The following is a 13433-nucleotide window of genomic DNA, read 5'->3' on the forward strand; positions in this document are numbered from 1 at the left end:
CATGCACAAGTGTGACATTCTTCATCTGTTTTGCTCTCTGTCACCCTCTGCCTGGCTATTTACAGCCTATAGCCTCTATCACTCTCTCTCTCTGCCCTTCTGTCTCACTCACATAAAACACACAGGCACAAACTTTCAGGGTAGCTATGACTGCAGTTACCATAACACTTGTCTCCAATGAGTCCCCTAACACCAGGCATGAGGGGAAGACAGCAGTGATCTAACTGTTGGCATCGGTCAGAATACGTCTGGGGAAAGATCGTTGGCCCACCCAAGCTCCGTAGCTGGTGCTCATGATTGCACACACAAACACACTCTTGATGTTACTCATAGAAACGTTATTCAAGTTTCCATCATATTCAAAGGCAGTGGAAAGTTTGAGGCTCCTGGACCACGTTTGATCAAAGAGCAGAGAGAGCAAAAAGAAAGCAAAAAGGAAAGCAAAAAGATGCTTTTGGAGAAGGGCATTCCACAAATGTTTTTTTTCCTTACAAGTGAACAATTTGACCCAACATAGCCCTTAAAAAATATGTGTTGCTTTAGATGTCAGCTTGTCAAAAATATTCTAACCAGTGTTACAGATATTATATGTTTGCAGGGTCTCTTTTTTGATCCAAATGTTAAATTCACTTTTATTTATTAGGGCCCATGAAAATAGACTGTTAACGTTGCCATGGGGAAACATTCACTTTGCTTCTTCACGTCAGATTACTTGCAGGGTACAGTACACGTTGTACACAGATACATTTTCTCATACTACAGAGATGAATCACTGAAATTAGTTAAATTGATGTGGTTAAACCCTGCACTGTACTCAGAGAACTTACTGCCCTCCATCATTAGTGCTGGTAGTCTGGCATCTGTCAGCAGTACATGTGGACTGGGCACTTTTAGTCATTACGCCATGCTATTTTTCACCCCACTGTAGTCAATCACCCTCCATCGAGTCATTTGAATAGATTTTCTGGCATCAGTTTTCAATGGGTCTGGTGTTATTATTAGGGCTATGCAAACCTACTTGTCCCCTATCCATCATAAGGCCTGGACACTGTTCTGCTGTAAATTTGGCAAATGAGCCACATTTTTGTCCATACTGTACTCACAAGTAGGAAGTGCACCATGAAGTAGAGTGCCACACTGTTTGGGTGTAACTGCACTCTGTTTTTTGGTTGGTGCCACATTTGTCTCCTATCTGTCAGCAGGTAGGTGGTCTGGAACCTGTTGTGTTCTATTTTGACAGAAACTTATTTAGTGGCTGTGATTACAGTGGGCTTTCAAAGATATTATTCTGAGAATGTCATCTTTGAAAAAAAAAACACATACTATGTAGTACAATTTATTGAACATTTGATATGCAGGGGCAGTGGTTTCTGGTGCTCTGTTTTTACTCATGAATTAAATTACCAAACATTAAGAAATTAACATATAATTTGTGTTTTCATTATTTCTCTCTGCACAGTGAGGAGCCTGAGCTTAACAGCCATGAGTCTGCAGTTGTCAAGACCATGATCAAAGGACCGCCTGCAACCCAGGGTAAACAAGAGTGTGTTCTGTCTTGTTCACTTAAAATAGCAGCCCATCTTGAAGGGTTTTTCATTCACTTTTTTACTTAATCACACATTCACTATGAACACTGGTTATTATTATTGCCAGCTGCCATTTTAAGACTTTTACAAATATGGTTCATGGACCTGGGAACAAGCCAAAAGAGGTGTGTCTCACATTAAACAACTAAAATAACATTTCTGATTTTGTGAACACAAATAACTGTAAACATATACATAATAGATGTTTTTCTGACCAAACTGCATTTTTGTTCTTCGAACCATGAAATCTGTGGATGGAACAAATGTACATCTGTAGGGCTGTGTGTGAGCTGTTTTTACTGCAGGCATTTTCTTTTCACTAAATTAACTAGTGGAGCAAAACTAAGGTGCCTAGGCTGTTTTCTTAGCATGATTCGCAGAATGTATGCACAGACGATGTAGACTCCTCTAAATAGAATTATAGAAATAAGTTCTTGTTTAGGAATTAAGCTAAGTTGTAAGTTTGTGATTCTACTGATTATGTATCCCTCTTATAGTTAAAGAGTGCTATTTTATCTTTACACACGCACACACACACACACACATAGACACACACACAGACACACACCAATCTTTGGTTCCCAATCCTGGCACAGTGTGAAACTGATTTACTGCTGTTGGACTGAATGTTGTTGCAGCCAGTTAGCAAGAGGAAAGAGGCTTATTTTCCATGGTCGAAGCGTGACATATGTTGTGAAATAGGTCATTGCAGACGTTCTTTTTCTTTTCTCGTCTTTTTCCTCTGTGGAAGCCCATTGAGCACGCAAAGAGGTCCCACTCTGCCTGTGGCTCCTTGCTCAGTCACACGTGCAACAGTTCTACTCATTCAGGAAGACAATATTTACTAAAGGGACCTGTCAGTTAGGAATAAAATTTAAAAGACAAGCCACAGAGCTGCGGCATAATGCCCATACTCAATCTGCTCTTAGCCTCATAGAATCTGCAACTGTGTCTTTACTGTGCAATATTCAGTTTGTCATGTACATACCTAATATGTATATGCTTATATTTATGCTTATAACATGTTTGTTCTCTTTAAATGTAACTAAGCTGAGATTCTAAAGACATTTACTTACATTGTATGAAAGCATCTGAAAAATGACTAAATGCCTAAAAGTGAGCCACTTTGCACACTAGTTCTTCCCTCCTCAGTTCTTCTCCACTTTTCTCAGTGATGTAACTGCCACTCAACATCATAAATGCAGTCACCTACCCAGGAAACTGGGATCATCAAAATATACAACTAGCTGGTGCCCCAGCAGCAGGAAGCCACTGACTCGTTCTGAATTGTGAGCTGCAGTTGAACAAACTTGCCCTTTATTAACTAGTTTGTTGCCATTTCCCATTGGCGCTGTTACAATTTGAAGACACAGACACACAAATGCCATCACCCACATCTTTCCCTCAGCTGATTCACCTTCAGTAGTCAACTATGTGTATGAAATAAATACTGTCAGGTTCATCGGCAGCTTACCTAACATGTTGAAATGTCAAGCTATGTGAAATAATTTTACCAAACTTGCCACTCTTAGCTTTGAGCAATATTAAAGCGGTATTAAAGCGGACTTTGATGCGGTGATCCTAGGACTACAAAACACATTTTAACTGAGGAAACACGTCTCTATTAATAATGTGGAGATCAAAGGCCAAGCTTTATGTTTAGTCAGGTGTTGAGATTTTAGCTGAGGGGATGTCTTGGTGGTCTTAGCATGTGAATGTGTGCATGTGTGGGATTGTATGCATTTGGTCATGTGTATGCATGCACATACACCATAGGAATGTGTTGGAGTGAACTATTCTGTCTGTTGCCATAGACTGATGTGGTGAATCCATAGTTGTGACAGCAATAGTCAGTCTGCTCCCTAGTGCTGCCATGACACCTGCTGGCTGTGTAGACAAAGAGGGCAGAGGTCAAAACATTTACATACTTGGGAGGAAAATACAGACAGACAGGGGAGGTCTTCTAACACCTGGCAAGTGTTTGCAGTTTCACAAATTTTGGTACATTTACAGAAACAATGTCACTAAATTCAGAACAACTTAGTTTTGCATTTAAGTTTACATTTATTTTTCTTTCCTTTTATTATGTCTGCATATAATTTCTTAATATAGCCATATGTCTATCCTCCATCCTCCCTCAGGTCACAGTCCAAAGACTGGTTTGATCACTCCATCCTTCTGCATGAAGGGTAATGGTAGTGCTTGTGTCCCAAGGGGTCCTTTCCCAGCCCGACCTGCACCTCAGCCCCACCCTAAGGATGAGGACACATTGGTGCAGATGGCAGAACACATCCCCGCTGGGACTCGTACGCCTATGTGTGCCCACTGCAACATGGTCATCAGGTATGGGAGAAATACTGTGTCTGATAAGGTCAATTATCGACTTACAATAAAAATATTTGTATCCGGTCTCAATATCGGCTTTATCGTTTTTCTATAAGGGCAGGTTAGTTAACAGAGAATGCTGTGTTATTATTGTTAATTGTAATTCTTTCAAGGGTCAAGAAAACTGTGAATTTTTGATGTTTCGTTCCATCATATCAAGCCTGCATAGCGCTTGCACAAGGATAATCAAACGAGAGGCGATCTCCTCAACTTGGCAGCACAGACATCAACTTGCACTCAACTAAATTAGGAACAAGAAAAGGAAAGCATGTCCACAGCTTAATTATTTAGTTCCCTGGTTAGGCACTTAAAATAATTAGCCTGAAGTCATCACCCATAGATAATCTGTGTATGAAGCTATAGACCTACAAAGATCTGCCCGTAGTGTGGATAAGGGAAGAGAGAAATTAAGTTCTATCTGCAGCAGATCACATTGTTCATTGATGTTTCAGACACATGACAGGAGGAGGATGCATTACTTTGATGTGACTGACTATGAAATGTACACATAGCAGTATTTTTTCTACAAGAAAAGTTGTTTAGGTCCAGTTAATTATAAACTGTACAGGAGCACAAGAACATGGCCTCTTTTCCTGTTCCTCTCCATCTGTCTGCCTCTCTTCTTGTTCAGTAGCTGACTGCTCTAACCCCTGCTCTTATCTCTCAGCTTGTGTCACCTTACGTTACATATCACTAAGGATAGGGTTACTGACATGTTAATGGCTGCAAGGCTTGGGGCAGATAAGCAAAACTATTGTGTGGAGTAAATTAGTCTCTTTAACCAATCATCAAAGTGGACAGGGCCAAGGTGGTGTTTGAGTGGAAGCAGATGACGACAGTCACAGTAGGATTTCTAAAATGTTGTTTTCCTTGTTCCTTTAGTGACTGAATGGGCTACTGAAACAATGAATTAATTAGTTAATGGATGCATTATTTAAATTCAAAGAGAGACTGCATAACATTTGAGAAAAGAAAACATTTGGTTTTGCTGATTTGCTTGTGTAGGTATGACCTAGCTTGTGGTGGCTTCTGTTAATTAATCTTTCTAAAGTTTTGTTCAACATTGCTATGTAAGCAACATAACTGATTGTGTTTAACAAGTTAAAGATAAAGGACTATTCTTCCTGTTTTATTAGACATATGAACATTATATTATTATTGTAAATAATTCAGAGTCTTGGATCATTCTTGGGCTCACTGAGAAAACCAACAATTTGATTAAGTGCTCGTGGGTCAGAAATAGTGTACAATAGAATAAATAATTAGTTCATTAAATAATCTAAATAATCAATAATACGTAATACATTGATGGTTTAAAATTATGTGGTTTTGGTTTTATAAAACCAAGACATGCACACCTCACAACACATTGTTCACAGACCTAAATATTATTGGTTATTAGACTTAATCGTCACAGTATAAAAACAGCATTTCAGAATAAAGTACATTACATCAGTAGTATGCAGTGACTCTCAACTCAGAAGACTCAGACTCAGAATTAGAATCAGGAAGATACTAACTGTAGAAGTTGAATTAAGTTGATTTTCACCTATCCTATTGTCTCTACTTAATTGTTTTTTCAGAGGGCCCTTTTTGGTAGCAATGGGGAAGTCGTGGCATAAGGAGGAATTTAACTGTGCCCACTGCCATATGTCCCTAGCAGATATAGGCTTTGTGGAGGAACAGGGATGTGTCTACTGTGAACACTGTTATGAAGAGTTCTTTGCTCCAGCATGCAGCCGCTGCCAAACCAAGATACTGGGGGTGAGTTTAAGCATTACAGTGTGTTGGTATGGTTTTTATGCTGTTTCCCTCTACATAGATGCAGGACTCAGGAAACTGCAATTCTGGTAGTTAAATTCCCAGCTCCTCCAGTCCACATGTTGAAATGTCCTTAGGAAATAAACTAAACCTCAAGCTGTTCCTGTGTTTGTGTGTCCCTCATTGGTTTACTGTGCTGTAATTAACTCTAAGCCATTTTAGATTAAAACGTTACTCCAATTCACTTATCGTACAAGTGTTGACATTGAAGCTTTTCAAACTCTATTACCTGTTATTTGGATGCCAAAATATACTTATCTTCTATAGTATTTAGTGCAACTCTTTTACAGACTGTTATTGGTTTTATGGTTGTTATGTCCCTGCTTTTCCTCATTTCTTAAATATCCCACTCAACTTGTGCTTAGGAAAGAGTAACCTGTTTGCAACATTGTGTACGTATCAGTCCCCATGAGAGGCTTGAATACTGCAACTGCATCAACCATGTGTCAGTTTATTTCTTAGGCTTCACTGCTCTTTACTTTTTCACTAAAGACCAGCTACACTTTAAGGGTTTTGAAGTGGGGAAATGGATGTGTAAACAAGTTTGGTGGCCGACACTCTATGAACATGATTACATGAAGTTGCTCCAAAAATACAATATACTTGACTTTTAACACTACAGAATAGAATGTTTCGCAGTATGTTAGGAGAATTAGGCTTAGAGGCTGCAGATTTAGTATGAACGCAGATTGTCACAAAGCGGAGATCTCTGCTCCCCACAGCTTTGACCTTCATCCCTCACATGTTCTAACCTCTTTGGCCTCAATCCCTTTCAAGCCTCTATTTCTCACACATCTTTGAACAGCTTACAGCTTCTTATTAACTGGTTTTCTCACTCTCACTCTCTCTGTGCAAATCCCCCATTTTACTCTGGCCCACCAACTTTCCATTTATTCTGTCTCCTGTCCTGTTCTCACAGTTTAGCGGTGGGAAAGAAAGCACCTTGTCTATTTTAAGCTCGGTTGTTTGCCTCAGTAGGAAGAAAAATAAGGAATATTCAGGTGTAACACATGAAGGGTAATAATTTCTGACATGTTAAACAGACCTACATCCATTTGGATCAAATACAGAATAATAATATAATATAATTATACATCTCGCTCAGGGACACACTGGTGGGTAAACTGGAATCTGATCCCCCTGACTTTTGCACACAGCAAGATCAGACACAAACTGTAAAATGTCTTCAACTTACCAAACTTATGCATGTTTACCTAGGAGGTGATTAATGCCCTCAAACAGACCTGGCATGTCTACTGCTTTCTGTGTGCCTACTGTCAGGAGCCAATCAGAAACAACACCTTCCACCTGGAGGACGGAGAACCATACTGTGAACAAGGTAAGTCATGATCGGAGCTACTGGCTGTTTTGATTTTAGCTTAGATGAAGGCTGTCTCATAGTAAACGAAAAAAGCAGCGAGTTGATAAAAAAACACAGTTAAAATTCTGTTTTGAATTTATATCTGCATGTTTTTAACTCAGTCATGCACACAAGAACTGTGCTGAATGTGTTACAGTAAAATGTTGAAGTGTGATGTAAACCTTTTATTATCAGATGGGTTTCCCATTTACAAACAAGCCAGGATGTGTATGCATCGGTGGGTGCCACCAGAGAAGAGGAATGGCCTCTCAACACCTCCTCCTAAACTTAAAATTAGCACAAAAAATAGAAGTAGTGTGATGCTGCTGTTTGTTGTTCACAAGTTCAGAGCTATGCTGCTTTATTCTAGTTTTAATATTTGCAACATCAAAATATACGAAGATCCTGTTCAGGGTGTCCTACTGTTAAAGCCAACTCATCAGAGATGATTGTAAATTGTATGTGTAAGAATCAGTATTATTAACTCAACACATATCATGTAAAGACAATGAGACAATGCACAAGTTTACTTTTCTGGGAAAAATTATAAATAGAAAAACAGGCTAAATGTTCCATCTAAAATCATCTCCTCTTCTATCATCTGTCACCAATTACAAAAAGAAAATGCTAAATGCAAGCACAAACACCTGGGTGTAATTATTAATCAGGATTTAACACACTGGAATATTCTAAACTGTCCCACTGTTAATTCCTGCACTGTAAATGTAAATAGATCCACAGTTTCATATAATTAGATTGCTGGAGCTAATGGCTAATTCTGCACTCTTAGCTAACAGGAAGGTTTTCTGATATCTTTGTCTCTAAAAGACTTCTACAGTTTGTTTGGGACTGGCTGCCATGGCTGTGAGTTCCCCATCGAGGCTGGAGACAAGTTCCTGGAGGCCCTTGGTTACATCTGGCATGACACCTGTTTTGTTTGTGCTGTAAGTCAAAACCACATATCACAGTAAATTCAGTTCATTGTGTATCCTACAAACACAGCCAGTTGCAGTTTTATCATTGTTATCAAGGATATAATATACATATCAGTGCAAAATTCGAACGTAATACAGACACGTCTATACATCTAAGCTTGTTTTGTGTTTTAATGTCTGTGTATCCTTCATATATCTCCTCAGGTGTGCTGCACCACTTTGGAAGGCCAGACTTTCTTCTCCAAGAAAGACAAACCTTTTTGCAAAAAACATGCTCACACACTGAAGATATGAATATCAGATTTTCTTCACAACCTTTAAACTACACACACTCTCCTAAGTTGTGGGTGGGAAGGTCTTAGTACATGTAACAATAAAACTCAAAGGATACTGCAATTACGTACAGACATAGTGGTGGCAGGTCACACTAAGGGATACTCTGCCATGTGTGCTTATGTGAAGCTTTTCTTGTCCAAGTATACAGATCAATTACCAAAACATTACCTACTTTTGTCATATAATATAAGGAGCAAATGATCACTGTTCTGAGTTTTTCTTTTAGCAAAAAATGTTTTGAAACGCAGAAGAGTTTTGCATAATTTTAATTAGGGTTTTCTCATGCATACAAAAGTAAAACAGTTGCCAAACACTACCACTAGGAATAACCAAACTCAGAAACTTAATACTACAGTATAACTGTTTGGGATCCCAGTGTGTTTGTCTTACACCACAGTTTAACTTGTGTTTCTTAGAAGCATGGCAGTGGTCAAATCATCACATTTTGTGGCCTCAGGAAAACCTGTTAATACCCATACTACTTACAGTTTATAAATATAGAAAACAGATAATATTGGACATTATTTTCAACAGAGTTGATTATTTTTGTTAGTATTAATGTTTGAGTCCCTGTAATCCATTATTAATAATCTGACCAGCAGCTGTTTAAGAGACTATAAACTGTTCAAATTTCTGTGTCAGACTGTAATATTTTTCTGTTGTGATGTTTGCTGCCCATATAAGCAAAAACATATTTTAGATAGCAGTTCAAATATCAAAATATATATAGTAATACATCCAAAATGTGCTTGTATGCTTGTTTTAATATAGGTTGGGTTGAATATCTGGGGGTCTGGGGTGATGGTAAAAGATGTTGCTTATGAGTAATGATTAATAGTATTTTACACTTTTCTATTCTTTAAATATATATATATAGTTTTTTTTTCTTCTATTTGTTGCGTGAAGCTGGTGAAATCGACAAATAGGCTACTGGTTTTAAAGCATTATATCATGTTTGGTAAGAAGAATCGTTAAACCTTAAGAAACCCAAAAGAGAGATGAGGCTTATATGATTTTTATGGTGGACATAATTGAACAATACATATACATACAAAATATTTGAATATTAATGCATTTTTCTTGATTTGTTTTTTGGCATACCTTGATAATTGTATATCATAGGCAGAAATTTCTTCCAGTCTGAGTGCCATATCATTTCATGAATCATATGCATATTTTAATATATTTTACCTATATTTTTTTCATTATATTTATATGTTTTAGAATAGCATTTATTTGTGGTTTATTTGTTCCTCCATATGTTTCAAAGTATGAGTAGCTCTTTCTGGGCCAAACATAAAGTGTTAAACATATATTCCATACTATAACTGTATTAAACAGTATACTAACTCCATTCCCAGAAAAAGGTGAGACACTGTTTAAATAAAATTGTCTTTGTACTATTTTCAATCAAAAGCAAATCATTGCATTTTATTTTATTTACATTTTAGACATTGTCACAACTTTGTTGTACAGTTTGGTTTCATCAGGAATGAATTAAAACTAATTTTTAATTGATTTATCAAGGGAAATGCAAAATTTTGCTCCCAACTTTATATTATTTTGTTTATAGAGAGGGAAAATGCATTATCTAAAAATATACATGTGATTGTTTGGTTAACTGAGAATTTTGCTGTTCATGAACTAAGGAGGCAATGGATGGGGTTTTTGTTTTGTTTATTTAATATCTGACTTGACTGTCTACAAATAAACAGTGACCATGATAATTTGGTGATATTTTGTTTTTAATATGACCAAACACTAAATACTGTTCGTTTTAATTTGTTTGACACCATAGCAAATGACCAAAAAGTTGTTGTCCAAAAGTCACATTATCATTATGAAAAAAAATAGACTTTTTACATTGAGGCCCAAATGGGGTAAGTACAAAGAATATAAACCAAAACATTCTTTAAAAATAATTAATTTATCCGCCAAATTACAGTTGGAAGTCTTAAAATGATCACGTACAGTTAAACCTTGGAGGTTTTTTTTTGGTTACTTTATCTCTGTTTTCAGTGTCAGTCTTTTCATATCAAACATCCCGTATTATTTTTTGAGAAACCTTGTGGTGTAGAATAAGCTGAGATAGAAAGTGTGAAATCCAGATTTCAAGGCATTTCTTCACTATGCTGTGCAAGGTCAGAGTAAATGTGGACAAATGGAAACAGAGATACAAAGTAGATGCTGTGAAGGTCGAGGGGGATCTTCCACACAACAGTGGTTGACTTTAATAGCTCTTTCCTGCACATGGGGTTGAACACACCAGGATATAAAAGCATTGTGAAAAAGACTGATTTTTATTTAGGTTGTATAAAGTTTCCACAAGACAAATCAACAAATCACAAACTAAAAACATGACCACCCAACACCAATTACACCATCACCACCTAAACATTAATGGGAGTTTGTCTAATTTTTAAAAAGAGCAGAAATCATTTCAAGATTTTATTATCACAAGAGATGTCTAGTTGAGATACAATCACATGCTGCAGCATGGACTGTTAGTATTATGGTCTTCTCTGGAATAGCATAGACAAAAATAGTGTGGGGGGATGGATCTACGGCACAGGTAAGAGTGAATCATCCTCCATTAATGCCTCACATTTTATATTTGGCATGACAAAGGTTTAGTGGTCATTGCTTATGTAAGGTTTCGTTGAGAAGTTGTGTAATCTGTATTTGAGTTAAATTGCAGGGATCTAATTTTATGTTATTCTTAGTTATTATATATCATAGTAAGAATAATTTATAATTTGGTTTGCCACTTTTGAGTTTGTATTGGTGGACTGAATCTGCTTCTCTGTGCCTTAATTGCATTTGCATGTGTTAAGGTTATTCTGGTTCCTGATTGTTTTTTGGCATGTCAGGTGACAGGTAATGGGAAGTAAAGTGTGAGTTAGAAAAAACTAAAGAAGAAGAAGTTAAAAAAAAGTTATCAGTCTCCATCTGCCGCTTCCTTGTGTTGAGTGATTTAACACCACGTATAGAACTTCACGCATTACACTTATTTGAAGTAATATGGTAATATACAGTTATTTGTTTGATTTGAGTGGAAAGTGAATGGAATATTTCTCTATTTTTCTTAAGTTTAAAAAAAATTCACAAACTTTTTTTTTTTACTTTAACCTATTTGCAGAAAAGCGTTTCTTCTTTAACACATTGTGGCCTATTAACTCATAACATGCTATCATTACAGACTGTAGCTCCTCCCTCTTGTCCCATGTTGCACCATTACATGTTGGCATACAGGCCTTTAACATGAACATCTCACAGGGGTCCACCAACAGCGGTGCAGGGCTGACAAAGAGGAGCTTTCTCTGTCATTTGGAAATTGATCAAAGATCTCTCATTTTAAAGTTGTGTGAGAAACCAGCCCCATAAAGCGGTGGGAACATTATATTTCTTCCACAACCGCAACCACAAACACCACCAAAATAAGGAGGGGGTCATGGCACATGTTGAAGCAGTAACAGTGACACACACCTTTACTTCAGATGAGTGTGCCAGCTTCCATAAGTAAAGAATTATGACTTAAACAATATGATAAATATCATTATTAATCGATATGACAAAAACAACAAAAGTGACACACTGTGCCCAGCCCTAGGTACAATACAATAAATCTTCTATTCAAACCACTGTTTTATCATTGTCTTCCAGGTTGCTAATGGGTTTATTGTTTTTAGTGATTCGATTTTCAGTTGTGCAGTGTGTGTCAGTCAGCAAGTAAAATTAAAGACCAGGAGAAGAGGCGCTGCGCTGTGGCACTAATCGCATCTCATACATCCCAATGGTTTTCAGAGAAGCAGAGAGGTTTCACGTGTGAGTGTGTGTATGTGTGTGTGTGAGAGAGAGAGAGAGAGAGAGAGAGAGAGAGAGAGAGAGAGAGAGAGAGAGGGGGGGGGGGGGGGAGAGAGAGAGAGAGGGGGGGGGGGGGGGGACAGAGAGAGAGAGAGAGAGAGGGGGGGGGGGGGGACAGAGAGAGAGAGAGAGAGGGGGGGGGGACAGAAAGAGCAACAGCAACAGAGACCGACTCGCATCTGTACCCGGACTACCGAGTGTTAAAAGTTTTCTTCTCCACCGAAGCAAGAAAACAACTTCACTTCCTGAGGTGAGTTAACGTGTAGTGAAGGCGGGTGGCACTGTTGCAGTTTTTGCTCAGTATTTAGTTTGTGTCCGTCGCAGCAGTTTGACAGATCTCTGCTCGGTTTGTTTGTTGGCTTTGTTTGACAGCCTGTTCTTTGGTTTGTTTGGCTCCCTGCTCTTTAACCACTCTGAGCTGATAGGAGTTGGAATTGCGTTATATCAACGCTGTTTAGAGGCTCCTTCTGTTTGCACCCGTGTTTACAATTAACACGCAATAAACTGTATAAAGTCAATGCAGGCCTGTCCCAAACGGTAGTAAGATGTCTGTCTTAGTCAGTGCTGTGTAAAGATGTTGAAATGTAAAGAAAATGTCCCAAACGTGAGTCATGGAAGTTAGATTTTTATTTAGTTCTCAGTTTTTCAGGGTGAATGGAAAAGCGTGCTTTCATGTTATGTTCAAACTTCTCTGCACAGCATAGAGATGTTGCTAACCGTCAAATGACTTGACTTTCTGCAACTAACATGTAACTTTTAGCAAATTTCAACAACTATTTACAGTAGTTCCACAGTTGCTTTATTCTGAAGATGGTGAATCCCCCCAGTTGTTTTGATTATTGTCTTTGTCTGCAGATTGTAGTAGCAATGACCTGCCTTCAATTTTTGAGACGCAATGAAGTGAGCCCCTTTCTTCAAGGGCTCACAGAGTAAGAAAAAAAAAACATAAAACGAACCTCAACACAGCCTCCAGCACTGAATAACCTACAGCCCAGTATTCCCCATACACCCCATTTATACACACAGGCATGCACACAGTATACAGCTATCCCTCTGGCTCCAGTAACCAGGTCCAGGTGTTTGTCAGTGTGGGTTATGATAAGCGTATATCTGTATGTGTGTATACATGTGCACATAAACCAGCAT

The 13433-nt window shown here is 38.0% G+C and overlaps 2 protein-coding genes across 5 annotated transcripts in view; both read left to right on the top strand.

Annotated features, from left to right (window-relative positions):
- The window catches only part of pdlim5a (PDZ and LIM domain 5a), a 52999-nt gene extending 42849 nt beyond the window's left edge, over nt 1-10150 (top strand). For all 4 annotated transcript variants that reach the window (XM_067521619.1, XM_067521621.1, XM_067521622.1 and 1 more), the window contains 6 exons: nt 1460-1533; nt 3728-3929; nt 5555-5735; nt 7011-7131; nt 7981-8096; nt 8292-10150. In XM_067521619.1, coding sequence (XP_067377720.1) covers nt 1460-1533; nt 3728-3929; nt 5555-5735; nt 7011-7131; nt 7981-8096; nt 8292-8381 — 784 coding nt within the window. In that variant the 3' untranslated portion in view covers nt 8382-10150. The remainder of the gene's footprint in view (nt 1-1459; nt 1534-3727; nt 3930-5554; nt 5736-7010; nt 7132-7980; nt 8097-8291) is intronic.
- Nucleotides 10151-12420: 2270 nt separating this feature from the next.
- bmpr1ba (bone morphogenetic protein receptor, type IBa) overlaps nt 12421-13433 on the top strand; it is a 60576-nt gene continuing 59563 nt past the window's right edge. Inside the window, exon 1 of the mRNA XM_067520781.1 lies at nt 12421-12537. The gene's annotated coding sequence lies outside the window, so the exon portion shown is untranslated. The remainder of the gene's footprint in view (nt 12538-13433) is intronic.

Source organism: Channa argus, chromosome 11 (genome assembly GCF_033026475.1).
Source record: "Channa argus isolate prfri chromosome 11, Channa argus male v1.0, whole genome shotgun sequence".
NCBI classification, from domain to species: Eukaryota; Metazoa; Chordata; class Actinopteri; order Anabantiformes; family Channidae; genus Channa; species Channa argus.